This window comes from Apteryx mantelli, chromosome 7 (assembly GCF_036417845.1).
Source record: "Apteryx mantelli isolate bAptMan1 chromosome 7, bAptMan1.hap1, whole genome shotgun sequence".
In the NCBI taxonomy this organism is placed as follows: domain Eukaryota; kingdom Metazoa; phylum Chordata; class Aves; order Apterygiformes; family Apterygidae; genus Apteryx; species Apteryx mantelli.
The window spans coordinates 45,333,026-45,346,251 of NC_089984.1; the positions used below are offsets into that span (position 1 = coordinate 45,333,026).

A 13,226-nucleotide genomic window follows, 5' to 3' on the forward strand; every position below is an offset into this window, starting at 1 on the left:
AGTCGGAAGCTGGTTTGCTTTTGTGTTTTTGACTTTGCCTCATATTTGAGGGCTCTGGTCAACAATTACAATCCCCAAGAGTTGCCTCGGCAGAGGCGCAGCTAGAGGATTCCCGTATTCGCGGGGTGTGTGGTGGGGTAGTGCCGGGCGCCCCGTAGATGGGAGCACCCCAATACCTGTCATGTGCTGCATCTCATCGGGCCGCGGAGGTGACAGTGTGCCTTATGCTCGCTTGCCAAGCTAAGTAACCCCACCTGCTTATGGTCATTGAAGAGGAGTTCAGATACAGCTGGTCGGTTTTCTCAGAAATGTGATTCGCTATTAATTTTCCTATCCACACGCTGTCTGTTGTCATGACGTAATGATTTGTTCGTTTTTGTGCATTTGCAAGCTCTGTCTTTAGGACACAGTGGTGCATCTTTGAGTACTAAAGGTGTGGTTATAAAAATCATCGTGCCTTCACCAGGGATATCACCTGTACTGTCTGCGATAGGAACTAACTGGAACTCTGCTGAATAGCACCGAAAGCTGATTTAACGTGTAGCTTCTGTTTGGGGGCTGTGAGTCGGCGCAGCTCAGATGCGGAGGGAGGTTTACACTGGAGTCTCACTGCACGTTCGGCCCCGCTGTGATGCTGCGGGGCTAATCCTGTCCGGCAGCCCTGCTGCAAGCAGCGAGTCGGGGGAGCCTGGGCTCTGCCGTGCCCTGCGGGAGAGATCCCGCCGCCCGCGCTGTTCGCACAGGGATTGCTCCCTTTCACGGTGCAGGAGTTCGGGGCAGGAGCCGAGCAAACACTTCGTTTTCCCACACAGACTAGGGGCATCTGAGGGATATTTCTGCGCTGCTGTTGGCTGCCGCAGGAGGAGGAAACCTGCTGCTCCTGTAGCTGCAGAAGAGGACACGGTATCGGCTGCAGCTGGGGAAAGGCAGAAGGCTGCGGTCCCTCTGAGATCCTCCTGCTTACCTCTCTTCCCACGTTCCCTGCACGGCGCTAAACTTCCCTCTGATCGACTCTTCGTTCCTGGGCTGTCACTGGAAGGCAGAAGCTTGGAGGGTTTGTTCACATTTCTATCAGAGGCAGCAAATTTCTCCTTTTAATCCCGGACGCTATTTATAGAGTATAAATATTATACAGTATCATTTTTTTTCTAGTGAGAGAGGAAAATATGGATGTATTCCCAGCGCCTGCAAACAAGTCGGGGCTGCCTGGTCCCTCTGGCCTGGCTGGCTGGGACCCCTTCCGCCACCCCCTGGCCTCCGTCCAGCCCTGGCACTTCAGGCTGCTGGCAGCGGTGATGCTGGTGGTGACCTTCCTGTCGCTGGCTGAGAACCTGGCCGTCATCCTGGTGACCTCCAAGTTCAAGCAACTGAGACAACCCATCAACTACATGATAGTCAATTTGTCCGTGGCTGACTTCCTGGTTTCATTGACTGGTGGCACCATCAGCTTCTTGGCCAATCTAAGAGGTTATTTTTATATGGGACGCTGGGCTTGTGTGCTGGAAGGATTTGCTGTCACCTTCTTCGGTAAGCTTGGTTTTGTTTGTAGATGTATGTTCTTTTCCCTCAGCCGATGCCTTAAAGAGAAGTTTCCTTCAAGATCATGTATGTGCTTAGACTCAAAAGGCAAGTGTCTTCTCCTAGCTGCCCTGCAGCTTCCACAGTTACCGAGTTTACGCACCTTTGAACTAAATTACTGCGTTTCCACGCCTTTGAACTCCCTGGATCTTTCCCCAGTTGCACGTATCCTGTAGTGGATGTTGTGTTAGTGGATAACACATATCGCTGTCACTGTCATAAATCAGTGGCTTCCTACATGTAGGCTGTTCATTGCATGTGTTTAATGTACACATTAAGAGAAAAAGTTTACTAAAAGAATATATTTAACAGCTTTTTTGTGGCAAAACAATGGCAGAAAAAAAGCCTTGTCATTAGGTCACTTCTCTGCATCAAAGCCGTTGCTAGGAGTGAACCGAAAATACTTATGTACAGCAGCCACCTGTACAAGGGGTAAGAGCAACCCACGGCAAGCGATCCCTTATGGAGATCCCTTGTGTTTTAGGGGCAGCTTGCCTATTCCAGAAAAGTGCCAAAGCCGGTTCAGCTATTCCCAGCATGTATTACAGCAGCTGCTTTCTGGGATTATTCTGCAATATTAAGTACTTCAAAATATTGCTAATGGATCATCAGAGGATTCATCTCTTAAATGATGGAGGTTTAGTTTTTTCCCCTCAGAACTTTATTGGTGAAATCAATTTCCATCTCATGACCACCCACATGCTTGTTATGATGTTCAACACATGTGTAGAACTTTTATTCTCAAAAGTACTTTGTAAACATTAATTCATTAGATCTTACCTTTCCCCCCCTAGAAATATTATCCTATGTGAAACGATGGGGGAGAAAAAAAGGGCAGAATCATTGGCATATAAATGCGATTTAAGTTCTAGCTCTGAACTTGTGCCAGGGGACTGCACTTTCCACACCTCCTTTAAAAGCTCATCCCTAAATGTCTAGATCAGGAGCTCTGTGGCTGCTTGTGGAGTTTGGTCCTTCTGTGGTATCAGAAGGATTTTAGGAGTAATCTTAATGAATTTCTGAGCTTGATCCTTAGCCTGAAAAGGAGTCCCACAGTTGCTCTCAGACTGGTTTAGCTACGTAGAGGAGATATCTGCAAAGGGCAAAGCTACTTAATCGGTTTGTGCATGTGTGTAAGGCCTGTCCCATGGAAAAAGATCAGGCTATCTCAGCATTTTAGTGACCACCTAGGTAATACCTGACTAACAAACTTATAATTTGAGGTTGTGGGCAGCTGTCAGTAGGTTAGAGTTTGAAATATGACATTTCTTGTAAAGCTAGCATCTTCAAGACACGTCTTGGTTTATTAACTTGCAAGCTACACATAATTTGCAGCTTCTCAGAGTAGGACTGAGTGAAAGCAGAAGTCATCATCAGTTAAATGGTCCACTGAGCTGCTTGCTTTTGTAGTCGCTATACCGTAGACTGACAAACGAGGCAAGTACGAAAATTTTGTGCTCTTAATAAAATGTTAAAATAAGTACACATGAATTGCACATGCTTTCACAGCTTAGGTTGATGGAAAAGGCTCCTGATGTGGGACAGAGTTTGCTTTTCAGTGAATCTACCTGATTTTTCATGCTGGCTGTGTTTTCTTTACTGTAGGCATCGTTGCTCTGTGGTCTCTTGCTCTCCTGGCTTTCGAGCGGTACGTTGTGATCTGCCGCCCGCTGGGAAACACACGTTTGGAGGGAAAGCACGCAGCCCTCGGCATTGCCTTCGTGTGGAGCTTCTCTTTCATCTGGACCATTCCACCGACCATGGGCTGGAGCAGCTACACCGCCAGTAAGATTGGGACCACTTGTGAACCTAACTGGTAAGGCCATTCTTGCAGCAAATGGTAAAGAAATAAAACCGGCAACTCAGAAATTCTCAGGAGCAGGGGTTTAAAGAAAGCACTTAAAGATGAAGCATTTCTGCAACAACAGATGTAGAGAAAGTTGAAACAAAGCAGAGAAAAATTTGTCAAGAAAAGAGCAGGTTTAAAAAAAAAAGGATATCGTACTATCTAAGAGGAGCAGTCTCCATCACTAATGAAAACAACTGTCCCACACCCTGTGTTTTAGTCAGGATTTAATGATGACAAAGAAACAGATTTTCATAAGACTGGATAAAGCCTGAGCAACCTGTTCTGACCCCCCAGTTGGCCTTGCTTTGAGCCGGAGGTCGGTCTAGATGTCCTTCCCACCCGAATTGTCCTATGATCCTGTTCTGATCCCATGAAGTAGATGCACTGCTTTGCACGAATCGCTAGCATGATCACACTCGTCAGCATGTTAGGAGCCATGTTAAAGTAACTGTATGCTAAGTAGCCTATAATGTGAGAATAGTTATAGAAGGAAACCACTGAGGCTGAGAGTTCTGTGCATCTCCATGCGTTTTTGTAAGATTTAGTGAAACGCTGTTTGTCACGTATGCAGACACCAGCGCTGTGCTACCCCCCAGGAGAGGCGAGTGCATGGCTGCCAAGCCGTCCCCGATGGGACTGTGCTGATCCCCACGGAGCGCCAGGCATCCCTCCGCTGGGAACCACCAGCCAGTGCCTGTTTTGTTTAGAAACAGTTGACAAAATGCTAGTGATATCTTCAAAGAGCAAAATGAATCCTTCAAAAAAATCATAAGAACTTGTATGAATAATATGTATAAAATGTATTCTGTGTTTTATTCAGGTACTCCCGAGCTTATACTGATCGTACCTATATTATTACATTCTTCATCACCTGCTTCATAGTGCCTTTATTGGTGATTTTGGTGTCCTATGGAAAATTAATGCGGAAGCTAAGAAAGGTAAGAAGAAGCACTTATATGTAAATTTTGAAAAGTCATATGTATGCAAGCATTTGGGATGTTCATGTTTTATAAGGTATAAGCAGATAAAATTTCCAGGCAGCAAATGCACTCAGTTATTATGCCTTGATAAGTAATCATTCTTACATGCAGAAATTCATGCTATGGTTAGAAATGATCTTTCAAAGCATGTAGTTTGGACCATTTATTGGTACATCTTGTTAGCCAAACATCGTAGGAATGGAAGAACATGGCCATGTCACAAATACAGAAACTGAATAAGCCAATATTAGTCTATTTACAATTGTACTTCAGTTCTGTGATGCTTCTGAAGATTTAAACCTGCTTAAGATCATGACATTTGTAAACTTTAAGAGTGCTGGCTAATGCTGTGTAATGCTTACATGCAGAATTAGAGGTAGCACCTATAAATAACATAATGATGTCTAGTAAATAAAATACTAGGTTCTCCAAGAATATTTAAGAGACTTAAGAAATGCTTTTGAATTTTATTTAATAATTATACTGACCTGCTACAGCACAGAATCTGCAAAAAGCAAAAAAGAAAATGGCAATAGAACAGGAGAATGCCTACTACTTTTAGTAGGTTAATAAGCTAGTTATTATACTAGTTTAGGACAATATTGTTGTTTCTATTTACTGCACTGCTGCATTGTCATAGTCCTTCAGGAATAAATCTCAGCAATCGCGCTGCTCGGTCAGGTTGAGTGTGAACGTCCTGTCTCACACTCCCCAGGAGCTGTCACAGGCTGAGCACATGCCTGGAGACCCAGGGTGCCCCATCACTGATGCTTTAACTTAAACCAGCTGGTTGGTGCCCGTCTTTGCTGCTGGCTTTTCGTGGGTTTTACAGAGGTGTTATTCCTGTCCCAGCTGGACCCTGTTACTTTTAACAGTTTAAAACAGACTGGCGTGGAAAGGCTAACTGCCTGTGATATAGTCCAAAAAACTGTAATTTCCATGAGGCTGTGTCACACAACTAAGATCACTTTTAACTATCTGACTGCAGCAAACAGAGACCTGGGTGCCAGACTCGGGGTCCTGGTGTCCTCCGCCGACCCCTTCCAGGATTTCAACTCCTGGGCCCCAGGGCTGCCGCTGTTCAGACCTTGTCCTCGGGGACGTGATGTTTTCTCAGGTCCTCAGCCCCAGCCACCCTGCTGTTACAGCTCCAACAGCAGGTTTCACTGCAACTGCAAAAGTAATGGAAGAAATGAATTTATAGGAAACGGTTTAATTAATAATTTGCAATGGCAATAAGTGCCTAAGGCAGTATTCCTCTGTCAGTGCCAGTGAATGGGTCCTTATCAGTCGAGCATCCTCTGATTTTGAGGGAGGAGACTCTGTTCTCATCCACGAGCAGCCATAGTTAGGAGGAAGGGCAGACGGATACGAATGAGATGGGACAGAGTCAAAAGTGCCATCCAAGAGAGAACAAAAAAACACACCTGAGCTGCTGCCATATTCACCACCATGTTTCTCTGTTTACCTACCCAAGCAGAAAAATTTTGGAGCTTGTATGTGGAGGGCAGGTATGTGCTAGGTGTCCATCTCCACCCCGTCTGATGTCTGTCCCCAACATGCTGTCTTCCATCAGCACCTGTTCCTGAAGCACTTATACATCAGAGTTTTTCACTCTGTGATTTGTCTGGGTGCTGGGTAAACACCATCGTTCACAAAATCAAAGCTTCTGCCTGGTGATGTGGACGGCTGCGTCTCTAGTCCCATGCACGCCAGTTCATATGCTCTAGCAGCGCCTTTTACACTCCTGTGGACAACCTCTTAACGTGCCCTGCTTGCTGAGGTCCCTTCACCTGAAATGACAAAACGGCAGGTGCCCTCCCCAAACCTGAGGTTTCTGTAGTTGCTTCCCTTTCCCACTGCCTGCCCTCCTGCTTGGTGGATCCGGAAGGCGAGGCACAAGCCCGGCCGTCACAGCGGCTCCTGGTCGCCCTGGCACAGGGTCCCTCGTGGCCGCGTTACCTATCGCGGCGCTGGTGCATCGCCCTGGGCCCGCAGCATGCCACACTGGGCTGGTTCGTCCCTGCCTGTGTCCCCTTTCCTCCTGCCTGCCTTGCCTTCAAAATCAATGCAGGATCACTAGTAACCACCTATCTCCATCATTTCAAATATAATATTTTTATTCATAAGCTCTCCCACGGTACTAGTAACAGGTAAGCAGCTGTTGTTCCCCTCCGGAGGTGACCGTGCTTCAGCCAAGAGGAAGTCAGGTCCTCTCTCTCTCTCTTTATATACGGTGTCTTAGATTGCCTCTGCATGAAAAATTGCTATAGAAATGTTATATATTTTCTGTCAGGGATCATTTTATATTTGCTCAGCATCTAACAGCCTTCACTGATGTCTAAGAACTTGTAGGTACTACCTCAGTTCATTATTGTTGTTGTTATTATTTCTTAAAACGATATTTTCATTGCCATTTGTTTCTATAACCGCCTGCAGATACCCCCATTTCTGTCACAGCCATGATCATATTTCCAGTTCTCATTATTTCAGAATTCTGAATTTATTACTGAGATTTTTTTTTCAACCTTAAGGTTTAGTTTGGAGTCACAAAGCATGTTTAATAAGAAAAACATATTATTGTAAATGGGTTAGGAGGTATTTATTCATTTCAGGTTTTGCCGTTTCAGATGTTCAGTGATTTGTTTCATTTTGCTAATTAAACCAACAAAACTCTTCATGTTAAATAGCAAATTCAGCCAAACCATCTGTAAAAGAAGCACAACTTTCTATGCAGGTGAAGACGTAGCCTTTGAACCCCCCCTCACCCCGGAGGTGCGTCTATCCATCATTAAGTAATAAATACGTTAAATTATCTGAGCGCAGTGCGAGGGGAATGGGGGAAAATGTCTTCAGCTCTAACTATAGAAATCAGTGCAGGATCACTAGTAACCGTTGTTTTAACCATCTATCATCTCCATCATTTTCAAATATAATATTTTTATTCACAAGCTCTCCTCCAGAAGGAAAGTGCTTGTGTTCAGGCTTGCTACCTGCTGAATGACTTGCCATGGCAGCCTTCCTGCTCGGTAATTAAATCAACATTTTGCCTTTGACTAAACCATTGCAACTCTGCTCCTGCACTGCCTCCCCAAGGCAGTCGCCAGCTCCGCTGCCGGATTTCAGCGCAGCAAAGTCTGCAGTTCAAGGCAAGTGCTTGTGCTTAAAGGCAGAGCCCTGAATGGGAGGGAGCCTGGAAGAAGCTTGAAACCGCTGAGATTTGTAAAAAGATCTCGCAAGGACAGTGCTGTGGTTGGACTAACTGATGCAGAAGGCAGCTTTGTAGGTGAGAGTAGGGCTGGTTGGCCCTAAGGCTGGTTAAACGCTGTGTTTGCATCTCAGTTCTGCCTTGTTACGGAATTGTGCTTTTCACTGTATTTTGCTGTGCATTAACTAGTGTCAGGATGCATTTCTCAGAAACACCGCAGATTTGCGGAGGGGAAGAGCAGGCTACTGCTCCTGCCAGTACGGATCAAATGCTCTCGTTGGTTTTCTTGCAAGCCGAGACTTTATTAGACTTTGTGCAGATCTGTAGCTGCTGTAAACAGAGGAAGCTCTGAATTTACCCCTAAGTTTTGTCTCATATTTTTAGAAGTAACATCTTGTACTACTGCTAGTCACTCACTGGGGGTCATGACGTCCTGTCGCCTGGAGCTCTGTGAAGGGGGCCGGAACCCGTGTCTGTCTTGCCTAAAGTCGGGGATGCGAATTCTCACCGCTGGCATTTCAAGGTCTGCACAGCACCACCCCGGGGGGGCTGCGGCAGCCCCCGTGAAGCCGCCCGGGCTGCGTTCGCTTTTGCGGGTCGGCGGCGGAGCTGTGCCATAGCCGCACTCTGAACGACTTGCGAGCGTTGGCCCTGGCACGGTCGCACCTCTGACGGTGAGGCACTTGGGTTCCTGCATCAGCGATACACATCCCTCAGCAGGAGCGTCAGCAGCCGTGGTCTGGGAACAGCATCCTCCCACGCTGGTCCCGCCCCCCGCACGGCAGATCATTCGCCTTCCCACCAGCGCTGCTGGATGAGGGCCTGGTTGGTGGTTTTCTGGAATCTCCTGTCTTGTCTTTAAAGGTGTCAGAAACGCAAGGCCGGCTGGGCACTACCAGGAAACCTGAAGGACAGGTGACTAGAATGGTTGTCGTGATGATCGTTGCATTTCTAATCTGCTGGACGCCGTACGCTGCCTTCTCTGTCCTAGTCACCGCATGCCCGTCCATCGAGCTGGATCCTCGGCTGGCAGCAATTCCGGCTTTCTTTTCCAAAACAGCTACTGTTTATAATCCAATTATTTATGTCTTTATGAACAAACAGGTACTGTATACTCTCAAAATGTGTCTTTAACACTCATGTTGTTATTTTATTTGTCTTGCTCTTTAATTATTTCTATCTGCCTACACAATAGTTAAGTAGCCTTGCAACACTCGGCATTTAGAGCTGAAAAATCGTCATATATCTGCTTACTGGAGTGCAGCATAAGCTTCTGAGCACTATTAAAATATGAATCCTAATAATTATGTTTAGATATTAGCAAGGGAAATCAGCTGTTACTGAACATCAGTTATTCTGGTTTCTGCATGAAAATTCTATTTTCAAGACTGTCCCATTACATTTCTAGAATTTTTTAGGAATGTATCACCAGTGAATTGATTTTGAAGTGGGGTGGAAGGTGTCCGTAGTTTGAATTTGTGTTAGGGAAATGCTGCATTTGCAGTTGTGTGCACAGGGAGTGTCGAAACATTGCATGTCTCTATGAGACTGAGCTGTTTTGTCTGGAGTGGGAGCAGAGGATCGGATGCAGAGGAGGAGAGTGGACAAGGGGACGAACCAGGGTGATCAGTATTCACTGTGGTAACAGGCATGGTAATAAATGTGAAAAGAAGGTTTATACAATAAATGTAGTTACTAGGAATGGTAGCATCAAGCAGAGCATAGGGGTGTAAATGGAAAGAAGAAAAATACTGGAGTGAAGGTTGAATGAAAAGCAGTGAATACATTTATTTATTTATTTAGTCTTGTAGAAAGAGCAGCTGCTCATCTCACATCCTATGGACCGTACCCTGACTTCCCAGTGCAGGGCAGGAGTATGTTGGTCTCACTCTGCTCATGGATATGAACAAGATAGAAATAAACCATTTTTGAATATATGGATGTTAGCATATGAAAGCAACTTATGAATCTGGAGAAATAACCAACTAATCTGAAATCCAGTCCTGTCTTGAAATTCTTAGGTGTGGCTCGTAATAAGCAGAAGAGGAAAATGATTTTTTTTTTTTTGAGTAAGGCTTTCCAGTAGCATGGGTCTTTTCAGAACATTAATATTTCTCAGTTTGAGAGTTCCTCGTGATGGCACAGGCCATCCATTTTATGGGGCTATTTCTGTATATTCCCAACTGACTCATGAGAGAATTTCCAAGCGAATTTCACAGACTGCTTCATAGAGACATTCTAAAATTCCTTGTGTGTTTTGACTGATCTCCTTTGTTTCAACTTTCTAGTTCAGGAAGTGTCTGACTCAAACGTTCAGCTGCAGTAACAGAGACCGCAGAGTCCAACGTGAACCCCGCTTCAGAGAGAGCAATGCTAACCTGGGACAAAAGAGGCAGTGAGATGTCCCCCATGGCATCACGTACCACTGTTTCTAGCAGGAAAACTGGAGATGAATACAGAAATTGCCGTTCTTTTGCTCAGTTGGCAGCTTCAGAAAACAAAATCTGTCCCATGTAGAGAGGGGGATATGATCACTAATGCAGTGCTACAGCATGAGTCCTGTCCACTGTCTTCCTTTTCCCAATCATAGCCTGCTAGTGCCTGGAAATAATGCCGGAGGAGCCAGTGCCGCTACGTAAGAGCATGGGTGAGTCTTACACTCGTGACTGCTCCTTAGTCAGCTGGACAAAAGCATCAAGTGGCATGTGGCTTCAATGCACTAATGGTAAATAAACAATATTTAGCATACAGCTGACTCAAGTTCAGCCACGTGGAGGTTCAGGGAGAGATGGGTCTGAGTGCTTCTTGGATTTTTTTTGTTTGTTTGCTAGTTTAACTAGAAAAGCAGAGAAAGCCTGGGTGCTTCTGTACATCTGTCCTTGATGAGAATCTCATCTGGGGCACTAAAATCTCTAGCAACTTGGACAAGCCACCCAGACTCCCAAGCATTATTTCACTAAAATAAGCCCTATCAAAAGCCATTCATAGCCTCCCTCTGCATTCCCTCTTTGTCAAGAAAATCTTCTGTGCTCATCACAACCTTTGAAGTAAATTAACTCATTTTTAGGCGAGAAGGCTCTAGAGAATAGCAAAGTACAACTGTGCAGGAACGCTGGAGAAAGGGCCAGTAGTACCGCTTCAGGTTGTGAAGCTGAACTTTGCAGGACAGGCTTTTCCCTGTACGTGCTTGCTCTGCGCAGAGCTATCATGTTCTTGAGATCATGTAGCTCCAGGAGACCGCTATTATTTTTGTTTCTTAGCAAATATAATTTCTGAAATGCCTAGCTAGAAAATACAAAGGTTATGTATGTGCTGTGCCCACATTATGTTGGAGCCTGTTGGATGTCTGTATTTCTTTTTGTACACATTTTTTGCTTTTCTCTCACTTCTGAGCCAGGACATGCCTCTACGTCGGCGTAAGCAACATCCAGGCCCAGCAGGCAACTTGCAGCAGCTGATGGCACCACATTGCTGCTCTCCTCTGAGTAGCAGTTATGCCTCTATCCCTTCAGTCCTTATATTCCTGTTTCTAAGTCATGTCCTCACCACTTTCAATTGAGATACTGATCCTGGGACAAACCATTATCATGTGTTTCACCTTGGATAGCAGCAGTAGGGAGTACAACATGAATATGTTTTTCATAAACAGTGAACAAGAACAGAACTTGCCAACTTTTATATATGTATTTCATCTCGTGTACTTAATATACACAACAATATGCAGCAATAAATTAGCTTTAGCTGAACATCACTTACACACTTGCAAAATCAAACTAGGCTATGCGTGTAGTAAGTACTTTTGGTTTTAGACAACTCTTTGGTGAACATCACATGAAATGCTACTAAGTTTTGACATAATAGATTTTATATCCTGTATTATTCCTATACTTAACCAAACGCATCCTAGAGGAAAAGGCAATGGTTGACTGTGCTTGCATTAGTAAATGCTTTAATATGGAAAAGCCTTATTTCTAGATAAGAAGTTAATGCAGTGCCAGTAGAAACAACAGTTGTTTCCATGGTGGTAGAGTGTATCTACGTTAACTACATACCGCTCAGGCCTTAGCAATAGACATGTGACGCAGAATCAGTCACCCAGTGTTCAAGTCTGGTTTTACTTCAAAAAAATTAAAATTTCTTTACTCAGAAAAGACATTTTGCTTAGATTTTTTCTTCTAATTTTATTTTATTAAGTTACAGTTTGAAAAGCGGTACTACTCTGACAAGGTGTGACAAGCTGCCTGCTACGCCTGGGGTCTTGCCTGGTCCCTGAGCAGCAGCCACACGCCCAGAGCTGAAAGCTGTTTCTGCAGCCAACGGGATGCTGGCAGAGCAGGAAAGGTAACTTGGCTGTGCAATGCCAAGCACCTCCTGGACCGCTGATCCCGCTGAAGGCTGACGTCCTCACCGAGCGGACAGACACCGCAGCCCGGGGCAGAGGGTAGGTGCCGGCGGGGGTCCTGCCGCCACGCTGGCTGCCCCTTGCAGCATGCGCCCCAAGGGACCCGTGCTATACGTGCAGAGTAACTTGGGCCCCCACCACCCCATGACTTCGTGCCCACAGTTTGCTGTGGCTCTGTGAAACCCAGAGGAGGAGGAGGAGTGTAGCCCAGGTCGCTGGCTGTCACAAGTATACGCTTTGAAAGCAAATGCTTTGGAAATACTGTGAGACAGGAAGGATAAGGAGTTTGATTGTTATTTTTTTGTAATGTAATGTACAGCTTTTGCTCATTAGTTTATTAAAAAAGCAAGGTATGATTTGAAAGCAAAATATGCTTGCATTTAAGACTTAGATTTTCTTTTTCATGCATGTGTTGACCTAGGTTAATCACATGTTAATGGCAAGAGATGCATTAAATCATGAGAAATTGGCAGAAGTGTTAGTATTTAATTAAAAGTAACAGAAGTATTTTATCTCCTGAGAATCTGAGGATATGTAGAGTACATCACTGCATTTCAAAATAAAACAATCAAAATTTAAGTAACAAAGAAAAACACCATGTAAAGAAGGCATGGAAAAAAAAATCCTAGAAAATAGCAAGTTAAAATAAGTTTCACCATCTGATAACTGGCTATATCACTTATTATGAAGTGATCATTTCAGAAGGTCTTTTCTACTGTGTTAGTAATTCAATTTTAATAAGTATTAACATATTTTATATTCCAAAGTTAATTTCATTTTGCATTCATGTATCATGATGGGTGAAGGACAGGCTTAAGCAGATACTTAATCTCAGACCTGCTTTGCAAAGTAGCCAAGCCATCATTGTATGGACTCCGAGTGGTACTGGGGAGCCTTTTAGACTATTTTACCAAAGAAACATTGGTTTGCATCTTTAAATTAACTCTGCAGCTATCAATTTGTAAAGATGGCCAAATACAGTGTCTCCACTTAAAAAAAAAAAAAAAAAAAAAAAGAAAAGAAAAAGAAAAACACCCATTTAATACACTAATAGCCAGTGCAAGGGTGTGGGTCACATTACCATTGTGCACTGCGGGGGCTGGGGGTAGTCTGAGGTCACACTTCAAATTACTGCACTCAAAACATTTCCGGGGATGGTATTCACAGGCACATCTCAGGCTAGTGCTCACATCTCGGTTACAGACCAAA

General features: G+C 44.5%; 1 protein-coding gene across 1 annotated transcript; it reads left to right on the forward strand.

Moving 5' to 3' along the window:
* The first annotated feature begins 1,166 nt into the window (after window positions 1-1,166).
* LOC106485809 (vertebrate ancient opsin-like) lies at window positions 1,167-10,148 on the forward strand. Its single transcript, XM_013944261.2, is given in 6 exon segments — window positions 1,167-1,527; window positions 3,184-3,394; window positions 4,248-4,365; window positions 8,480-8,719; window positions 9,904-9,938; window positions 9,940-10,148. Coding segments are annotated over 6 exon segments (1,158 nt in total). The 3' UTR covers window positions 10,133-10,148.
* The last annotated feature ends 3,078 nt before the right edge of the window (window positions 10,149-13,226 follow it).